We start from the raw sequence: 18,667 nt of genomic DNA, 5'->3' as shown, positions 1-18,667 counted from the left end.
AGCAGCAATGTTCTTTTTGGAGAGCAGTGGCATTCTCCCTGCAATCCTGCCATGCACACCATTGTTGTTCCGTGTTCTCCTGATGGTGGACTCAGGGACCTTAACATTTACCCAATGTGAGAGAGGCCTTCAGTTGCTTACAAGTTACCCTGGGGTCCTTTGTGACCTCACCGATTATTACACGCCTTGCTCTTGGAGTGATTCTTTGTTGGTCGACCATACCTGGGGAGGGTAACAATGGTCTTGAATTTCCTCCATTTGTACACAATCTGTCTGACTGTGGTTTGGTGGAGTCCAAGCTCTTTAGAGATGGTTTTGTAACCTTTTCCAGCCTGATGAGCATCAACAACACTTTTTCTGAGATCCTCAGAATTCTCCTTTGTTCATGCCATGATACGCTTCCACGAATGTGTTGTGAAGATCAGACTTGGATAGATCCATACATTATCTGTAGCTGCTTATCCTGTACAGCGTCGCGAGCAAGCTGGAGCCTATCCCAACTGACTATGGGCGAGAGGCGGGGTACACCTTGGACAAGTCGCCAGGTCATCGCAGGGCTGACACAGAGACAAACAACCATTCATACCTACGGTCAATTTAGAGCCACCAATTAGCCTAACCTGCATGTCTTTGGACTGTGGGGGGAAACTGGAGCACCCGGAGGAAACCCACGCAGACACGGGGAGAACATGCAAACTCCACACAGAAAGGCCCTCATCGTAGCCTAGTAAACTAGACCCACCCACCTAGCGGCCAAAAATATTTTTGCCTACGAGTGGGTCTAGCCTCGGGCCATATCAACAACACACCCCGGGCATCAAATCATGCCCACCAATCACAACGCAAGGTTTTTGTTTGGATTCTTTGGGCGGGCTTTTGCAGCAGTGACGACAAGGCTGCGCGATGCTGGAGAAAGCACAACAGGAAAGATGGCTACGGCTATTGAACAGCGCTCGTTTGACTCCGCTTTGGAATCAGTTTTAGAAGGATTAGACTTGGAGTTTTCATTGAAACATGAGCAGGAAGAGGCTCTCCGCTCATTCCTTTTCAAGAAGGACGTTTTCGCTGTTTTGCCAACCGGCTATGGCAAAAGTCTCCCCCACAGCTTTCTGTCGCTCTGACTACGTCACAGTCACTGTTGCGCTGATTGGTCAGAGCGTTGGCCTATACGCACAGAGACAGTTTGAAAGACAACAGGTTGTTCCTACCTACACCCTTTGGAAATGTCTACAACCGAGACCAGACTAAATATTCACATTTAGTCTGGCTTACCAGGCTACCCTCGTCGGCCACTGGGCTCGAACCCAGGACCTTCTTGCTGTGAGGCGACAGTGCTAACCACTACACCACCGTGCCACCCCCTTTGATAGATCCCTGTTCTTTAAATAAAACAGGGTGCCCACTCACACCTGATTTCCATCAATGGGATGACAAACACCTGACTAATTTCACCTTCAAATTAACTGCTAATCCTAGAGGTTCACATACTTTTGCCACTCATAGATATGTAACATTGGATCATTTTCCTCAATAAATAAATGACCAGCTATAATATTTTTGTCTCTTTTGTTTAACTGGGTTCTCTTTATCTACTTTTAAATAAAAACTTTTTTAAATAAAAGTGTGTGCATGTTCACTGCTTCAGTGATCGGGCTTATTTTTACAGCCAAATGCTTGATATTTGGGTATCTTCAGGGTTGTTTACAACAATTTTAGAAGCAATGTATCCACTAGGTCTCAACCTTGGTAAGTCATGTGGTGAATAACTGACGTCACAATCTCGGATTTTTTCACGTAATTTGTACTTGGCGAGCAATATTTGAACCTCAGTGAGAGTAAAACGTCAGCACCCAGGGGCATTGGTTTTTTTTTTAAAATAACGTCTGTACATGGTGTACAGGGAGAAATATGAACAAGTGAACACTCAAACATGGATGGATATTATCTGTCAGTATAAAGGAGTTTATTTTTGGGTTTTGTTTGTTTGGTTTTAACTTTGCAGAAGAAATGTGGTCAGAAAAAATCTTGACTGACCATGATTGGAGAGCACTTAAATGCTTGGTGATATTGAATTTTTTTTTTTAAAATAAAAGACAGGAGCACTCGTGGCTATGTTTTAATAGTGAAGGTAAGAGCATTTCCACATTCACAATGTGACGCGGACTCAGAGGATTGGGCCTAAACGGTTGTGTGGCTATAAGAAAGCCACTTGTTAGTGAGGCTAGTTGGAAGAAAAGGCTTCACTCTAATGGGGAGCATAAAGATTGAACTCGGGAGCAATGGTAAAAGGTTATGTGATCTGATGAGTCCACATTTACCCTATTTCAGAGTGATGGGCATGTGAGGGTAAGAAGGGAAGTGCATGAAGCTATGTGCTCATTATGCATAGTGGCCACTGTGCAAGCCTCTGCAAGCAGTGTTATGATCTGGGGTTTCTTCAGTTGATCAGGTTGAGGCTCAGCAGCATCATGTGGCAATAAAATTATGTCAGCTGACTACCTGAATGAACTGAGTGATCAGGATCTCCCGTCAATGGATTTCTTTGTACCCTGATAGCATGGGCATAAAATTGGGGCTCAAATTGTAAAAGAGTGGTTCAGGAAGCATGAGGAATCGTTTTCACACTTGAATTGGCCACCACTGACCTTCACCCCATTGAAAGTCTTTTGGATGTGCTGAAGAAAAGTTTATGGAATGGTTCGACTTTCTTGTCAAGACAAATTCTCTGCGAAAAATGTAACTCTGAATGGAAGTAAATATTGTGACATTGCATACAGTTATTGAAACAATGCCACAATGAATGCACAATTTCATCAAAGCTAAAAGCTGTCCAATGAAATACTAGCTTGAACGACCTTTTTTTTTTTTGGGCTGGGCAGTGAACATGCATGATATAATGCTTACACACACATGCTGACAGGACAAAGTGCAATAAGAACAACAACAACAACAAAAAAGCAATACACAAAGGGGGCAGTAAGAACATAAAAACTCAATCTCAAAATATTTAACATTTATTAAAATACTGTTACACGAAACACCTTACATCAAGTGATTTAAACATTTTGGAAAACCATTTTAGGAAATGCATGGTTCAATGAGAGACAAACATTGGATATTAAACATTTTGAATCAATTTTTACACTAACTTGTACCAGCACAAGCTGACCGTGTTCTATAACAGTCATATCCATTGCAGGTTTCGACCATTATGTGCCCAGTGAAGATGTCCTAAATCTGCTGCCTTGCTCCTGAATGCCTCTGAAAAAAACATTTGTGTGTCTGTTGGAGACTAATGTATTTTTCTATTTTATTTCAAGTGGTTGTTCTGGCTGTAACTATGATAGGATAAATGTGTTTAGTAACAGGAACACGAGGCACGTGGGGTTTGTTTGTGTGTTCTTATATATAAAATCTCATGTGTTTGTGTTTTTCTCAGTATTTGACTGGGACCTAATGTACTTATTTTCCTTTTAAGTCAGTTCTGCACACTGACATAGGATGACATGATTTTCCTAGTGTCAAAATTCCTGTTGACTTTGAATTTAATAAAATATTGCTATTTACATTATATAAATTTCATAATTGTATTTTAGACATCACAGAAGAAGCACTTTACTGTTCATACCTTCTAGCCCTTTGTGATGGCATTTTCCAGACATGATTCATATTTACATGCTAATTAAAAAAAATAATTTGTGGGGTTTTTTTTTTTTTGCAATTACATTTCCTGTCTACGTAATTTGAGACGTAATTCAAGTATAAAACATAAATATATTTATTATATAGATACGAGTGTTTTGCTGGGAAATACGCCACTTGTGTATTTCATACAAACTACAGCCAGGACATTGATTAACATGTTTTCCAATATCTTCACTCATGAGAATATCGATTAATTGTTTTGTATAACTTGCATAGTTTTTAAATGTGTTTTTATATAATAAAATTATACATTGGCTTGAAGATATGAAGTTTATCTTCTCATGTTGGAAAAACACTCTTCATTTTCATATCAAATGCATCCCACACCTGAGTCACATATTTTCCAACAGCTTCACGCCAATTGTGTCACTTTCAATGTTTTTCCCACTGACTTGATGCGCATTATCAAAATGGCAAACTGGTTCAAAATTAAAATTCTTTTAATTAACCTGTGTATTTTTTTTCTTTTTTGGTGGATGTGTCAATATAATAAAAAGAATATTACACAGTGGTACAAAAATATGAAGCTTATCTCCCTGAGTTGAAAAATATTTCACAAGTGAGCAAATGTTCACCACTCGAAGATAAACTTGATATATTTGTGTTACTGTATAATATCCCTCTGTGTGTGTGTGTGTGTGTGTGTAATATATATGGGTCATTCTAGAATTCAGGGTACATTTCACATCTTCAAGATAAACCTTTAGTTATTTTCCACAAACGAAATCTTTACTGAATCAGTTTTGAACAGTAATGCAAATTATAACAAAGTTTCACCAATAGCAATGCTTGACCTACATTTTATATCCAAATTATCCATAAAACATTAACTAAATGGCTCCCACCCCCCACATTATTGGCTGTCTTCAACTTGAATAAACATTCAACTTGAATAAACATGAAGTGATTCAATCAGTCTGTTTTTGGGGACTTATTCTATTAACTGTTATAAAATCAATTGCATTGAATGTCTATTTTCTGTATTATGTGAAATTTTAGTAATAAAAAAAAATCATCCATCCCAATGTTCTTGTCAACTCTGTTCACTTATAAAACCGCATAAGATCCACAAAAAATAATATTGCATGGCACCTGCACCGAGAGATTTCACTTCCTCTGGTGGGAAACTTCAGAAAGGCAGTGAGGTATGTCATGTTTATCTCATTAATTTGAACAAAATGTTGCGGATACACCAACAGTAGATTGATTTATTCATCAAAACTGTTATTGTGATATTGGAGTGAATCACTCTTGTATAAAAACAATAATGTGATTAAAATCCATCTTTTTTTTTATACATGCCATGTGGTAGCTAGTTTGAAGTTAGCATGTGGAGTTAAGACACAAAATGGTAGAAAATTGCCCAGTTTAATGATAAGAGTTGACAACAGTGTCAACACTTGAAATGTATCTGCAATTATAGAAGGGGATATATATATATATATATAAAACACACAACCCCAATTCCAAAAAAGTTGGGTCACCATGTGAACTGTAAATAAACAGAATGCGATAATTTGCAAAACATGGAAACAATTCAGGAGCAGGGATTTACTGGAAGTGCTTCATTTAAATGTAAAACTATGGTAATAGTTAAGTATTAGGAACACAGCTGAAAACATTAGCTACGAGGATCGTGCTAGTGAGCAAATAATTTAACAAAACATAATTCTAACAGACCATCATCAAACTAATTATCTGTACTGTCAGATCATTTGCTTTTACGTTACTCATTACCATCACTGTGCTCATTTAATATAACCCCAATTCCAAAAATGTTTGGACACTGTAAACTGTAAATAAAAATAGAATGCAACAATTTGCAAATCATGGAAACCCTATAGTTCATTGAAAATAGTACAAAGACAACATATCAAATGTTGAAACTGAACATTTTTATTGGTTTTGAAAAATATATGCTCATATTTTTTAATTTGATGTCAGCAACATGTTTCAAAAAAGTTGGGATGGTGGATGTTTACACTATGTTGCATCACCTCTACTTTTTACAACACTCTGTAAATGTTTGGGAACTGAGGACAACAATTGCTGTAGTTTTGAAAGAGAAATGTCCCATTTTTGCCTGATATACAAGTTCAGTTGTTCAGCAGTTTGGGGTCTCCTTTGTCGTATTTTGTGCTTCATAAGGCACCAAATGTTTTCAATGGAAAATGGGTCTGGACTGCAGGCAGGCCAGTTTAGCACCCAGACTCTTTTACTACGGTGCCATGCAGTTTTAATATGTGCAGAAAGCGGTTTGGCATTATCTTGCTGAAAGGAGGAAGGCTTTCCCTGAAAAAGATTTTGTCTGGATGGCAGCACATTGCTCTGAAACGTGTATATATTATTCAGCATTAATGATGCTTTCCCAGATGTACAAGCTACCCACGTCATGTGCACTAATGCACCCTCATCCCTTCACAGATGCTGGCTTTTGAACTGTGCACTGGCAACATGCCGGATGGTCCCTCTACTCTTTAGCCTGGAGGACATGGATGGTGTCCATGATTTCTAAAAAGAATTTGTACTTTTGATTTGTCAGACCTTGGGACAATTTTCCACTTCGCCTCAGTCCATCGTAAAAGAGCTCAGGCCCAGAGAAGGTGACGGTGTTTCTGGATATTGTTTATATATTGTTTATATATATTGAATGTCTTTGTCACTGCACAAATGTACAACAAAATTTAGTTCATCATAGGAGAACAAAGCCGCTGCATACATGCGTGCCGCCACTCCTGGGTACTTCAGTCCAAGGCCGTCCCACGTTAACCCAAATGCATGTCTTTGGACTGTGGGGGAAATTGGAGCACACCTATGCAGACACAGGGAGAACATGCAAATTCCACACAGAAAGGCCCCCATCAGCCGCTGAGCTCAAGCCCAGAACCTTCTGGCTGTGAGGCGACAGTGCTAACCACTTACACCACCGTGCCACATATGGTTTTAACCTGCATTTGTGGATGCACTAATTAATGGTTTTCACTGATGATGGTTTTCTGAAGTGTTCCTGAGCCCATACAGTGATTTCCATTACAGACACGTGTCTGCTTTTAATGCAGTGTCGCCTGAGGGCCTGAAGGTCACAGGCATACAATGTCAGTTTGCAGCCTTGTCTCTTGCATACAGAGATTTTTCCAGATGCTGTGAATCTTTTAATGATATTTTGTACCATAGATGATGTGATCCCCAAATTCTTTGCAGCTTTACGTTGAGGAACGTTATTCTTAAATTGTTGTACCATTAGGGTGGTCCCGAAATGTATGGGAAAAATATTTTTTTACCAAAACATTCCGACCACCCTACCATTTTTTTTACATAGGCTAAAAGAAGGCAATAAGCAAAATTTCAGAAAAATTGGTTAATATTTAGAGGTGCCACACGAGGTTGCAAATCGGGTTAAGCCATTAACATTAGTTGGTGCGTAGACTGTTGCAGAGAAGATCTCAAACCCCCAAAAAGTCACAGTTCTAGAGGGAATATGCCACTTCTATGAAAAAGAAGAGGCAGGAAGAGTTTATAGACTGATAGAAGGTTAACTTTCATGCACTAAGGGGTTCTTAAACAATGAGCACTGATCGTAATATGCTGATGAAGTTGTGAATGTTTTTCTTTCTATGTTTTTCAGATGGCTAGCAACAGTAATACAAGTAGTACCGGTGATGCAAAGCACAACACCAGAAAGGACAATTATGTTTGGTTAATTGGTCCCACTTCCAAGGAACTGTCTGGGAGAAAGCTTCCTTCTGCTAGGGAAGTCCTTAGTGTGTTCTTTTATCTCCACAAGATACCATAATACCGAAGGGTTTAGAAAATCAAAGACAAGTAATAGCTATTGTTACTTTGAACACAGGAAGTTATATTACTGTATTGTTTGTATTAATATGAAACAGTTAATAAGCCACATTATTTTATATTGTGTCTTGAGTGAAAACTTTAATGGCTTTGTGGCACCTCTAAACATTGTTCAATCTTAACCAAATTTCGCACAATAACTTCTTTTAGGCAATGTAAAAAAAAGGTAAGGTGGTCGTAACAAAATCCTAAAAAAAAAATTTTGGGACCACCCTATTGCACCATTTGCCCACAGTCTTTCACAGAGTGGTGAAACCCTCCCTATCTTTACTTTTGAGAGACTCAAAAGCCTCTCTGGGATGCTCTTTTTACACCCGATCATGTTACTGACCTGTTGCCAATTCACCAAATTAGATTTTTTTTAAGCATTACACAACTTTTTCAGTCTTTTGTTGCCTCGTCCCAACTTTTCTGAAATGTGTTGTTGACATCAAATTAAAAATGAATATAAAATCATCAAAAAGTTCCTGTGCAGGGATTGACCAAGGATGGCTCACATGACAAAATAGTTCCACTATTGATTAAGGAACGTATCTCGTGATGGTTGGTGGATATGGTGTGCGTTAGTCATGGTATGTCCTGGATATACCATGAACTGACTATCACAATTTCAAGCTATACAGCCGACTCAAATAGTTTGTTTGTTTATTTATTTATTACAGTAAAGACAGACAAAAATAGAAGTAATTAATACAATTTAAATAAAAACTAACATTTCAGCCAGGGGGACTTTCAATTGAACACATTAAAAGAACCACACAAATCAATAGTTTTAACAACTTTCTGATTTTTGCTGTGCCCCTCACAAAACAGTACTATGCCAGTCACCTCAGAGAATCCATAATTTCAACCTGGAGCCTCTCAGTGCATGGTATATTTGATTAATATAAATAAACACAGAGAGGGACAGACGCACAGTCGTGAAACAATAAGTACATCCCATGGAAACTGTAAACTTTTCTCAACATATTTAAGCAAGCAAACATTTCACCCTCTTTGATACAATGCCTACAAATAAAGGTGATATACTCCAACAAATGACACATAAAATTGACATTTTGTAGTCATTTTCATAATTTAAATTTTAAAAAAATCAGTCAGAAAACATAAGTACACCCTTACATTTATCACATTTTCAAGTCCATAAAATTAGAATCAGGTGTTCCATATTGAGTGCCACTGATTAGAACCTCCTGCAGGTAAAAGGGCATATTCTGGACCAATTTCGTTTTTTTTCTATATGAAAGTATGTCCCTTTACACACTCATCCAGAAGGGTAATTTTGCACAAGGCCATCTGTCTACAGCAGAAAAAAATAACAAAATGCATCTGGAAAAATCCCAAGGGAGTCTGGAGCCAGAATCGTGACGTTATCTGCGGAAGCGCCAGCAGGCTGCACGAGCTTGCGCAGTTTCAGTGCACAGCCTGTGTAGACCAAGCGCTCCCATTTCTCTCTCATTGTCTGGTCTTTTGGGAAACGATGAGTACTAATCCCATCAAGATTGGTGTTGCTACACCCTCCTACGATACATCTGTTAACCGTTTTAATAATTATGTGATAACGTTGAAGAAATTTGCAGAAAACCACCAGGTCGTTTTCTCATAAACAAACCAGCGCTGATTCAGATGTCACAAAATTAAATGTTTCCCGGGAAATTCAAATGCAAAGTTTTTTCAGAGGCGGACGAATTCGCCTCAAATGGCTTGATTTCAACTGAATTTTTCTGGTATTGCGCAAGGTAAAAAAAAATTGCAGAGAATACAGAATGTTACAGATATTTGACCAAAGTTTAATATAAAATAGAAGAATTACATTGATCTTGCTCCTGAATTTACCCGTGATATGCCCTTTAAGGTGCAGGTGGACTCTGCCTTATTTAAACCTGACATCTACTGTTTGCTGTTCTCTTTATTATTGAAGTGTGTGGTATTATCATGGCAAGATCAAAATAGCTCTCTGAGGACTTCAGGAAAAAGGTTGTGAATGCCTATGAATCTGGGAAGGGATTTAAAAACATCTCTAAATTATTCAGAATAAATCATTCCACTGTAAGGAAAATCATCTGCAAGTGGCATATATTTCAAACAACTGCCAATTTTTCCAAGACTGGCCATCCCAGCAAATTTAGCCCAAGAGCAGACCATTTGATGCCAAAAAAAAAAAAAATCTTTAAGAACCCTAAAATTTCATCACAAAATGTGTAACTCTTGCAACTGTTGGTGTGAAAGTGCATACATCTACAATCAGAAAGAGACTGGACAAATTTGACTTGCATGGGAGGTGTGCCAGGAAAAATCCTTTGCTGTTCAAAAGGAATGTTAAAACAAGACGACTTCTCATAGCCAGCAAGAGCCGTAGAGGCACCACTGATGGACTGTTAAAGTGTCTAGGACATTTTAAACTTGGCAGAGCCCATCCCTCTCCAAGCTTGATCAATGGACAATTTAAGAGTTGCCAGTTAGCCTAACTGCATGTCTTTGGACTGTGGGGGAAACCGGAGCACCCAGAGGAAACCCACGCAGAGAGCGTGAACATTCAAACTCCACACAGAAAGACCCCTTGTTGGCTGTCGAACCCAGGACCTTCTTGCTATGAGGCAACAGTGCTCACCACTGCCCAAAGCAAGACTACAGTTTGCCAATGAACATATAGGCAAAGACCAGGCCTTTTGGAATAATGTGCTCTGGACAGACAAATCAGAGGTAGAGTAGTTTGGCCACAGTAAGAGTACACGTATGGCGCAGACCAAAGATGGCTTTTCAGGAGAAGAATCTCATACCAACTGTGAAGCATGGTGGTGGAAACGTTATGGTTTGGGATCGCTTCACTCCCTCAGGGACTGGGAAGCTTGCATTCATTGAATCAACTATGAATTCTGAATCATTTAAAATGTGCTTGAAGATAGCACGAAGCCATTTGTTCAAAAGTTGAAGTTAAACCAGAGGTGAACCTTTCAACACGATTCTAAGCACACTCGCAAATCCACCAAGGAATGGCTCAAAAAGAAGAAATAAAGGGTTATGGAATAGCCTAATCAAAGCCCAGATTTGAACCCTATTGAAATGTTGTGGGGAGATTTGAAAAGGGCTGTGCATGCAAGAAAACCCTCAAACATCTTGCAACTGAAGGAATTTTGTATGGAAAAGTGGTCAAAAATTTCAGCAAGCTGATGTCAGGGACTGGTGGACAATTGCGCAAAATGCATACAAGAAGTTATGTTCAAGGGGAGAATACTAGCTTTTGAAGCCAAGGGTGTACTTACTTTCTTCACAGAAGAATATTACATCTATTGATATTTTTGTTGGATAAATTATTGAAAGGGCTCATTTTCCTTGTTGTTTTCTTCATCACCTTTATCTGTGGGCACTATCAAAAAGGTGAAATGTTGGCTTGTTTATGTTGAGAAAAGTCTACATTTCCATGGGATGTACTTATTTTTTCATGTGTCTGTGTTGTATATAGCATTTTCATAAACAATGCACAGTGGGTGCCAAAATTAAATGGTTATACTGCTGTACTGTTATGATTCTGCCATATTGAAAGAGCTACACCAATCCTCATACGTGTAGTTACACTTTCTCTCATCCTCACACTCCAGCTCGGCCAAAAATAAAACATGTATGCAGTCCTGTTTGTGTTTGCATTTTCATTGTAAACAAGGTACATGTCTGTCAGATTCTGTGGATGGAACCTTTTGGTGTTTTGGAGGAAATTACAAAGTCAGTTTAGCCTTGTAACATCTGTTAACACTTGTGCTTTATTTTTGGCCAGGTTGGAGCATGAGGAAATGCATTTGCAAATGTAAGGTGTGTTGTAGCTTTCAACGTGACAGAATCATACTAGCTTAGACACTGAAATGTCAAATGGCCTTTACAGTTGCTTTTTTAAATTTTGGCAGCTATTTGTGGATTGTTGTTCATGAAAATGCAGTTATAGATTTTAATTATGCCTTAAATTATGCCCCCACACACAGGAAATCCAACTGCAAATACATCTTTGAATTAACATTTTATTAGCATTTGAATAAAGTGTGGAATATGCTGCCTTTGTACAATTTTCAAAAATACGGTCTTTTGCCACTAGGTGGTGTGTTCTGCCATGTTCTTGTCACTGATGTCAAAAGATGTGTGTGTGGTGTGTTCCCCTTAATCTTTAAGAATGGTCTCTGATACATCTAGTGATCACTCTAGTTTGCTGTTATATTAAAGGATGTGTTTGATGTTTACATGCGTTTGAATGTTTTCTACTGTCATGAAATTTTTTCTTGGGGTATGCCAGGGTGGCCAGTGAGTTTCTTCTTTTCAGTATAATCATGCTGGCTTAGTGGATTTGAGAAATGGATTTTACCTTGTGCCCTTAAGTACAGCAAGAGCACAGTCACATTGAAGGAAGAGCACTTAAATCTGAAGTATGGCTAGCCAACATATAACTCTATTGCAAACTATTAACTTAAAGATACACTTTCCTGATGTTTATATGTAATGTCATGGGTAAATGACATTTAAACGTGTTTCGAATTATTTGTGGCTAAAGCTCACTTTATACACATCCAGAAAACAAGGCTAATGTTGGCCTGTGATTGATTGCTTGAGTAGAATACCCGTTGAATATTCAACTGTTCATAATTGTTTACCGTTAAATCACCCCCCCATACCAGTTTAAATAACAGAGGCTGAATATGCTGCGCCCTTTCATGAATTTCCTTAGCTGAACATTATTAGCCTAATCCATACTGAGATTCAGTTCAGATTCAGTTAACCTTTTGTCATATTGCCAATGTCCCCTTGAAAACAATAAGTAGTAATTGGCTCAATTTTCTGTGTGATGGCAGCTATTAAAAAGTCCCTGAGTAGCATATGGTGTCTAGAATACATACAGACATTATGAATTATTGGTGTTTTGATTCCACATGTATGGGGAATATGCAGGGTTTTTGTCTCTGCCATGTGTGTTTTTATTTATATATATATATATATATATATATATATATATATATAAACATTTTTTGGGGGGGGGACTGTGACCCTTTTTCTTCGGTAGTGAACAGCACTAGTTTGTGATAGCTTATTCATTCCAAAATGCAGCATACAGGCACATTATTGGATTTTAAATGTTTTAAAATGCATGTCACTCAGTATTTATATCTCATCTCATTATCTCGAGCCACTTTATCCTGTTCTACAGGGTCACAGGCAAGCTGGAGCCTATCCCGGCTGACTACGGGTGAAAAGCGGGGTACACCCTGGACAAGTCGCCAGGTCATCACAGGGCTGATACAGACAACCATTCACACCTACGGTCAATTTAGAGTCACAGTTAACCTAACCTGTATGTCTTTGGACTGTGGAGGAAACCCATGCAGACACGGGGAGAACATGCAAACTCCACACAGAAAGGCCCTCACCAGCCACAAGGCTCAAACCCAGACCTTCTTGCTGTGAGGCGACAGCGCTAACCACTACACCACCGTGCCACCCCAGTATTTATATATGCAGGATATTCAGAAAGCAGACAACAACCCCACAGAAAAGAACTATGTGAAACAAAGATGTAATTGAATTTATACACCTGTGTTTTAAAAGGAGTGCTTCTTTTGTTATGAAGCCTATTGATCGCTTTATGTGCATGACCCAAACAAGATGGCCAACAACTTTGCTGACCTTATACGTGTTGGGCTCTGAAATGCTATGTTTAACCAGTATTATTTTGGGAGATTTAAAAGGGTTTTGTTTTTAATTTCATAAATGGATTATTTCATGTGGAAAAATAACCTTCTGTTGGGCTCCATGGCTTGAAACTAGTCAAAGCCCACTAAAAATAAAGTAGTATTGCATTATTTCATATTCATGAAAACTTTGTGCATTTGTTTATTTGTATGGGCAACAAATACTTACAAAACAAGTATAACCCCTTCTTTTGAGAACAGAATGTAGTGTCCTTTTTTGCCATGGTTACAAAAACATTTACAAATTCACAAAATAGACAAACAAATGACAGTCAAAGCATTCTATGCAGACATCATTACTGACAATTGTAATGCTTTTCTTTTTCTCAACTCACACTCCACATGGAAACATGTGGTGCAAGTGAACAAACACACTGTTCTTCAGGATCTCTGTCCACCTCACAGCACATACACATCAGCCAGTACTCAAGCCTTAGGTCATGTTTTTATCTATGAATGAAGACACCATGTGAGCACTGATGGAGGTTCCTCAGAACATTTTTAAAAACCTGGCACTGAGGAATCTTGATCCTGAAGGAAAATACAAAATTGTAGCAGGACAGGATACAACTCCTTGTCTACAGCTGAACATGGCACTGCATTCATCCTCCCTGTTCTACCCTGTATTTGAGTGAATCAAGACAAAGGTGAGTCACAAGACTATATCTGACACATCTCCAAGTGTTGTGAAACACTAAACTATTTTTAGAACCCTTCATATACAAGAAAGCAAACTTAGAGATTCATACAATAAATGAGGTTTGGTGATGAAACTAAATCTTTGGTAGGCTACTTTATAAAACAAACAAACAAACAAAACACACTACTTACTCATTTTCATTGGGAAAAGGCACTTTCAATTTACTTAACTGTTTCCCACTGAAAATTATGTAAACAATATATACTAAAAAGGCACATACTGTGCATCAAGTATTCCAGGATTAAAGTCAGAGGTATCAGGCGATTCAGTCTTTCAACAACTTAATATACACTGTATGAAGGACACACACACACCACTGCTGAACTGACTTCAGGAGTGATGGGCTATAGGTCCAGCTGTGCTTCGAATAGCAAATCTGCTCCAGAAATCCTTTTAAAGCCACCAAAGCACAAGCCCTTCATCCTTTTATAGCCCTTTTTTATTTTTCTCTTAAACAGCATGCATCACCACAGGTATTCGGCAGGCTTTAAAATGAACCAAATCAAACCAGTGTCCTTGGGTCTATCTGCACAGACCACAAAAGGTGAGAAGCCAGAAATACAAACAGCAATCCAGTTCACTTTGTGTTGGAATCTTGATTCTGCTCAGCCTTCCCCATTATGCTACCACTGCAAACAGTCAGAAATCCTTGATCGTGCAAGCAGATGAATACTCACTCCAGTGCTTCACCAATTTCAGTAACTGTCTCTTTCATCACATTTTTCAAAGCCTGGGACCACTTGGTCAGTTGAGTGCCTAGAGTTCGGGTGCAAGCTGACAAAGCCATTGGTACTACAGTGTAGCCATGGGTGCAACAAAATATCTGGGGCCTCCAGCCTCTCCAAGGGTGACTTTCTGAGCATACAGCATACTAGAGACTTGGCTCTGGGTGACAGAGCCTCTGGGATTGTGAAGGCACCCCTGCGAATTTTGCTGAACAGTGCAGCAGGCTCTACATCTTGAAAGGGGTAGCGACCCACCAGCATGGTGTAGAGCACAACTCCCAGGCTCCAAATGTCTGCCGCCTTTCCAGAGTATGAATGCCGTGAGTTCAAGATCTCTGGTCCCACATAGGCCGGGCAGCCATGTTTGTCTGTGAGAGAGTCATCATCTCCATTCAGGAGACAGGAGTCCTCTAGGTTCTGCAAAACCAGCTTTGTTCTGTGGGCAAAGAGGAAAGTTATTTTAAAATCACTCTTTCCACCACTACATTTGGTCCCTGAGTTACTAAGCAGGAATCCAAACTCAATTATGTCTTTACATCACATACTTCATATAGTTATTACTATGAGCTTGGTTTTATTTATTTTCTGATAGGAAACGGTTCATAATAACTGACCTTTGTGCATCAGTAAAGACAAACTTGCGCAACTTGAGGTCTCTCAGTACAACACCATTTTCATGACAGTGCATGACTGCCAATGCCATCTGCCTGAAGAGAGACACAGCTTCATCCTCCTGGAGCCTTTTACAGGTGCGCACATATGAGTGCATGTCACCGTAGTTGCGCTCAAAGAAAACATACACGTTCTGCTCCCCCATGATTACCTCCGATATCTTACAGATGTTATCATGGGGCAGCAGACGCGTGTACGGCGCAATAAGCTCATGGTACTTCCTCATCGAAAACACCTAGCAAAATGGACAAATTTGATTATAAACCAATACAAAGAACTGGACCATTTCTTTATCTACAAGTCATACAAAGAACAGAAACAAACTACCACATCATGTTCCAGATTTAAGAGTCCATACAAGGACACATTTGTTACTTAGAGTTGTCCAGTCACTTTTAGTAACCAAGGACAAACAATCCATTATGAAAACAGGATCACAGTGAAGGACATTGAACTTACCTTACAAGTATGCTCCTGCTCAGTGATGCGATGGACAGCACGATAAGTCTGCGTGCCCTCTGTGGCTTCCAGCAGAAAATAGGACCCAATGGAAGACACACAAAACTTCTCTGGGCTGCGAGTTTGAGGCCGAATGCAAGAGGCTAGACCAGGGGAGGGGGGCTGGCTCAACCTACGGCGCTTGCATTTCAGAGCATGGGTGTTGTGAGGGTCTTCACAGTCTACTCGCTTCACTCGCAGTGGGAGAGCAGGTGCTGAAAGGTTCACACTCATCTATAAAAGGTGAAGGGAGAATTGTGAATGAATAGAGACATCTAGCAGAAGTCAGTCAAGGGGTCATCTGAGGACAAAACAAAAATGATCAGTTTGATCAAAGGCCTTTGATAGAACATGGTTGGCTTATGATCTACATAGACAATACATAGTGACAGCACAACCAAGTGTTATGCATTTTCTGCCTATTAGTACAGTTGTACAATGTGCTCGCACACATACCAGTTAAGTTAAGTAAATAGGTTACTTTAGGCTCATACAGTTACATGAATAATAAACTCTGAGTCGGCTCGATTAGAAATAAGTGAGGGAAAGTGGCAAAACTATCCGGGAGTAGGAAACGCTGAATCACATCCGCTGTTCCATCAGACTGACTAAAATGTTTGAATGTATGCTCGATGAGCACAGCTACTTGATGCAACCCGGCTTGTACTCAAGTTTCTGTCGAAACATATAGGCGCTGCCAGTGAGTCACACACCGACCTATTACACATCATGTGCGCGTCATGATGTGACGCAGCACAGTCTCGTTTTTCCACGACCCAAGGTGATAGTTTATACATAACGTAGGCTACTCATATATTTGTAAATAAAAGTTGTTTACAGATATAAAAATCTAAATACCAGAAAATCTAAGAAAGACGCCTGAAAATGTAATTGCTTTGAAAAAATCAAACACACCCTGTCGTGGCTGAGGGCTGGTTTGCGAAACAGTTGCACCATCGCCTTTTCCATCTAAAGTTTAACCCAGACTATTTCACAATTATCTGTTGCAAAGAAAGCGCACCTAACTGAAGGTGGACATACGTGGCAACAATGTTTTCTTTAGTAGGGAGATGTAGGCAAAACGAAACGAATACCACTCACCTTGTTGCTGAACAAAGGACTCGCTCTTCAACAGCAGAACAATAGCAATTAGGAACTCCAAGCGCCAGTTGTAGCCAACTCAGCTATTTGTCGCCATACGTTTTTTTTTTAATCCCCCAATTTGAGGGGAAAAAAACCCCTGAAAACTAAAGTAATGGGTTTATAACAACAAGTATGGAAGTTAACGTAAAAACTCTTCCAGGCGAATTATTGTCTGAACGAGGTGCCTGTTCCTGAACTGTAGTTGGCTGTGTTACAATTCCACAAAGTATCCAAGACGGTATAAGAGGAGAATCAATGGGCCGCAGGATTCTCTTCGGACTTGGAGGTCTGTACTTTCCTTTTGGTAAGTTGTTAGGTAAATAACGACAAGTCTTTAAGTGGAAAAACCATCCAGCGCTTCTTCTTGTTAATACTAAAGTCTTTGTTCCTTACTTCCGCTGAATGAAATTTGATAATCACAGGAACAACGTCGATCTTCCTGTGTACCACAGTGCTTAATCGCCAAATAAAGCAAAACCATTCGACGAATACACCAAATAAGAAGTTTGGCGTACGAGTTACTTGTACGTGTCTAACGAACCGTTAGAAGAAGAAAAAAAAAGTTGTGCAGAAAGTTAGCAGGCATGAGAGGAAACGTGTCCCAGCACCAGAGGCCTTTAAGCTGTTGTTGTCAATCGGGGTTTAAGATTCCTTCCTGAAATCAGACGCGTCCCTTTCACCTGACCGTCCGCCTTGTAAGCTCTCTATTTGGTCGGTGACTCCTATTATGCTTTTCTGCGTGACACCAGCTTCGCCTCGATGATGCTGTACTTCGCACGATTGCAACATCTCGAGCTCCACCTCTCGCGTCTGACGACATCCGTAGCGCTTTGCCGCAATGGCAAATGGGGGCGCAAACAAATAGCGACACGAGAAGTAAATATTAGATGCGCCATGAAAGCAACTATTTCTGAATTTGAACAAAATACTCAGCTTAAAGAGCGGAAATCGACCTAGTGGGTTATTCTCGAAATATAAACGTGTGTAGCTCTGTGCGCTTTTGAAAGCAATGACCAAAGCGCATGCGACAGGGGAAGCAATTTGTTAGATGAAGGACTACTCAAACCACTCACACAACATTGCCAGTTTGCAAATTATTCTTAAAAAAAACTGATCTACATGCAGAGTGTATTATATAATAGTATATAGGCCGACTAGTGATGCAATAATATACCACGCCCCCTTTTTCTGAGTCAATACGAATGCAGGTGTTGCACCATGTTTGTAGTGTTTACTATAGTAGACGTAAATTGCATGACATCGAGTCTGCAGTAAGTGATCCTGATGAAAATTATGCTTATCCTACAAAGGTTTTAAAATATGCAATTTTAAAGATGAGGAAAAACTGCTGCTGTATAAAATATTATTGTGCATATTTGTATGAAAATGGTCAGGTCTTGGAAGAAAAGAAAAAAGAAAACAATGCATCCGCGTATTCCGAATTTCATAACTATTGTTTTTAATTATGCTTGTTTTTATTTATTTGCACACATAAGTCGGCTGGCAATAGTAGGGCCATTTAAAACACAACATAGTGAATCTCAGTAAATATAAATTAGCTCTTCAAAAATGGAGGACCTAAAGTAAAAATAAAGTATATAAGTCGGGTCCATAAGTATTTGGACAGCGACACCCATCATCTGTAG

At 39.3% G+C, this 18,667-nt stretch overlaps 2 protein-coding genes across 8 annotated transcripts in view; one reads left to right on the top strand and one right to left on the bottom strand.

The window, feature by feature from the left end:
- maf1a (MAF1 homolog, negative regulator of RNA polymerase III a) overlaps positions 1 to 4,153 on the top strand; it is a 36,884-nt gene extending 32,731 nt beyond the window's left edge. For all 6 annotated transcript variants that reach the window (XM_060910348.1, XM_060910347.1, XM_060910345.1 and 3 more), the window contains one exon: positions 3,200 to 4,153. In XM_060910348.1, the coding sequence (XP_060766331.1) occupies positions 3,200 to 3,224 (25 nt within the window). In that variant the 3' untranslated portion in view covers positions 3,225 to 4,153. The remainder of the gene's footprint in view (positions 1 to 3,199) is intronic.
- A 4,040-nt stretch (positions 4,154 to 8,193) lies between these two features.
- trib3 (tribbles pseudokinase 3) lies at positions 8,194 to 17,813 on the bottom strand. 2 transcript variants are annotated; one of them, XM_060910791.1, is made up of 4 exons: positions 16,980 to 17,813; positions 15,840 to 16,179; positions 15,323 to 15,615; positions 8,194 to 15,144 (listed from the first exon to the last, which is right to left on the bottom strand). In XM_060910791.1, the coding sequence occupies exons 2-4, from the start codon at positions 16,110 to 16,112 to the stop codon at positions 14,679 to 14,681; spliced, it is 1,032 nt and encodes a 343-aa protein (XP_060766774.1). In that variant the 5' UTR covers positions 16,113 to 16,179; positions 16,980 to 17,813; the 3' UTR covers positions 8,194 to 14,678. The 2 variants fall into 2 exon arrangements, with proteins under 2 accessions (XP_060766774.1, XP_060766773.1); XM_060910790.1 differs by having other exon boundaries at positions 15,840 to 16,112.
- Positions 17,814 to 18,667: the final 854 nt, after the last annotated feature.

This window comes from Neoarius graeffei, chromosome 26, assembly GCF_027579695.1.
Source record: "Neoarius graeffei isolate fNeoGra1 chromosome 26, fNeoGra1.pri, whole genome shotgun sequence".
NCBI lineage: Eukaryota > Metazoa > Chordata > Actinopteri > Siluriformes > Ariidae > Neoarius > Neoarius graeffei.
This window is presented reverse-complemented; position numbering and strand designations above follow the sequence as displayed.

Coding starts and splice junctions, on each gene's coding strand:
- trib3 (XM_060910791.1), bottom strand. CDS start 16,112: ATGAGTGTGAACCTTTCAGCACCTGCTCTCCCACTGCGAGTGAAGCGA. Junction 15,616..15,839: donor AGCAGGAGCATACTTGTAAG/GTAAGTTCAATG, acceptor CCATTTTGCTAG/GTGTTTTCGATGAGGAAGTA. Junction 15,145..15,322: donor GTCTTTACTGATGCACAAAG/GTCAGTTATTAT, acceptor CTTTGCCCACAG/AACAAAGCTGGTTTTGCAGA.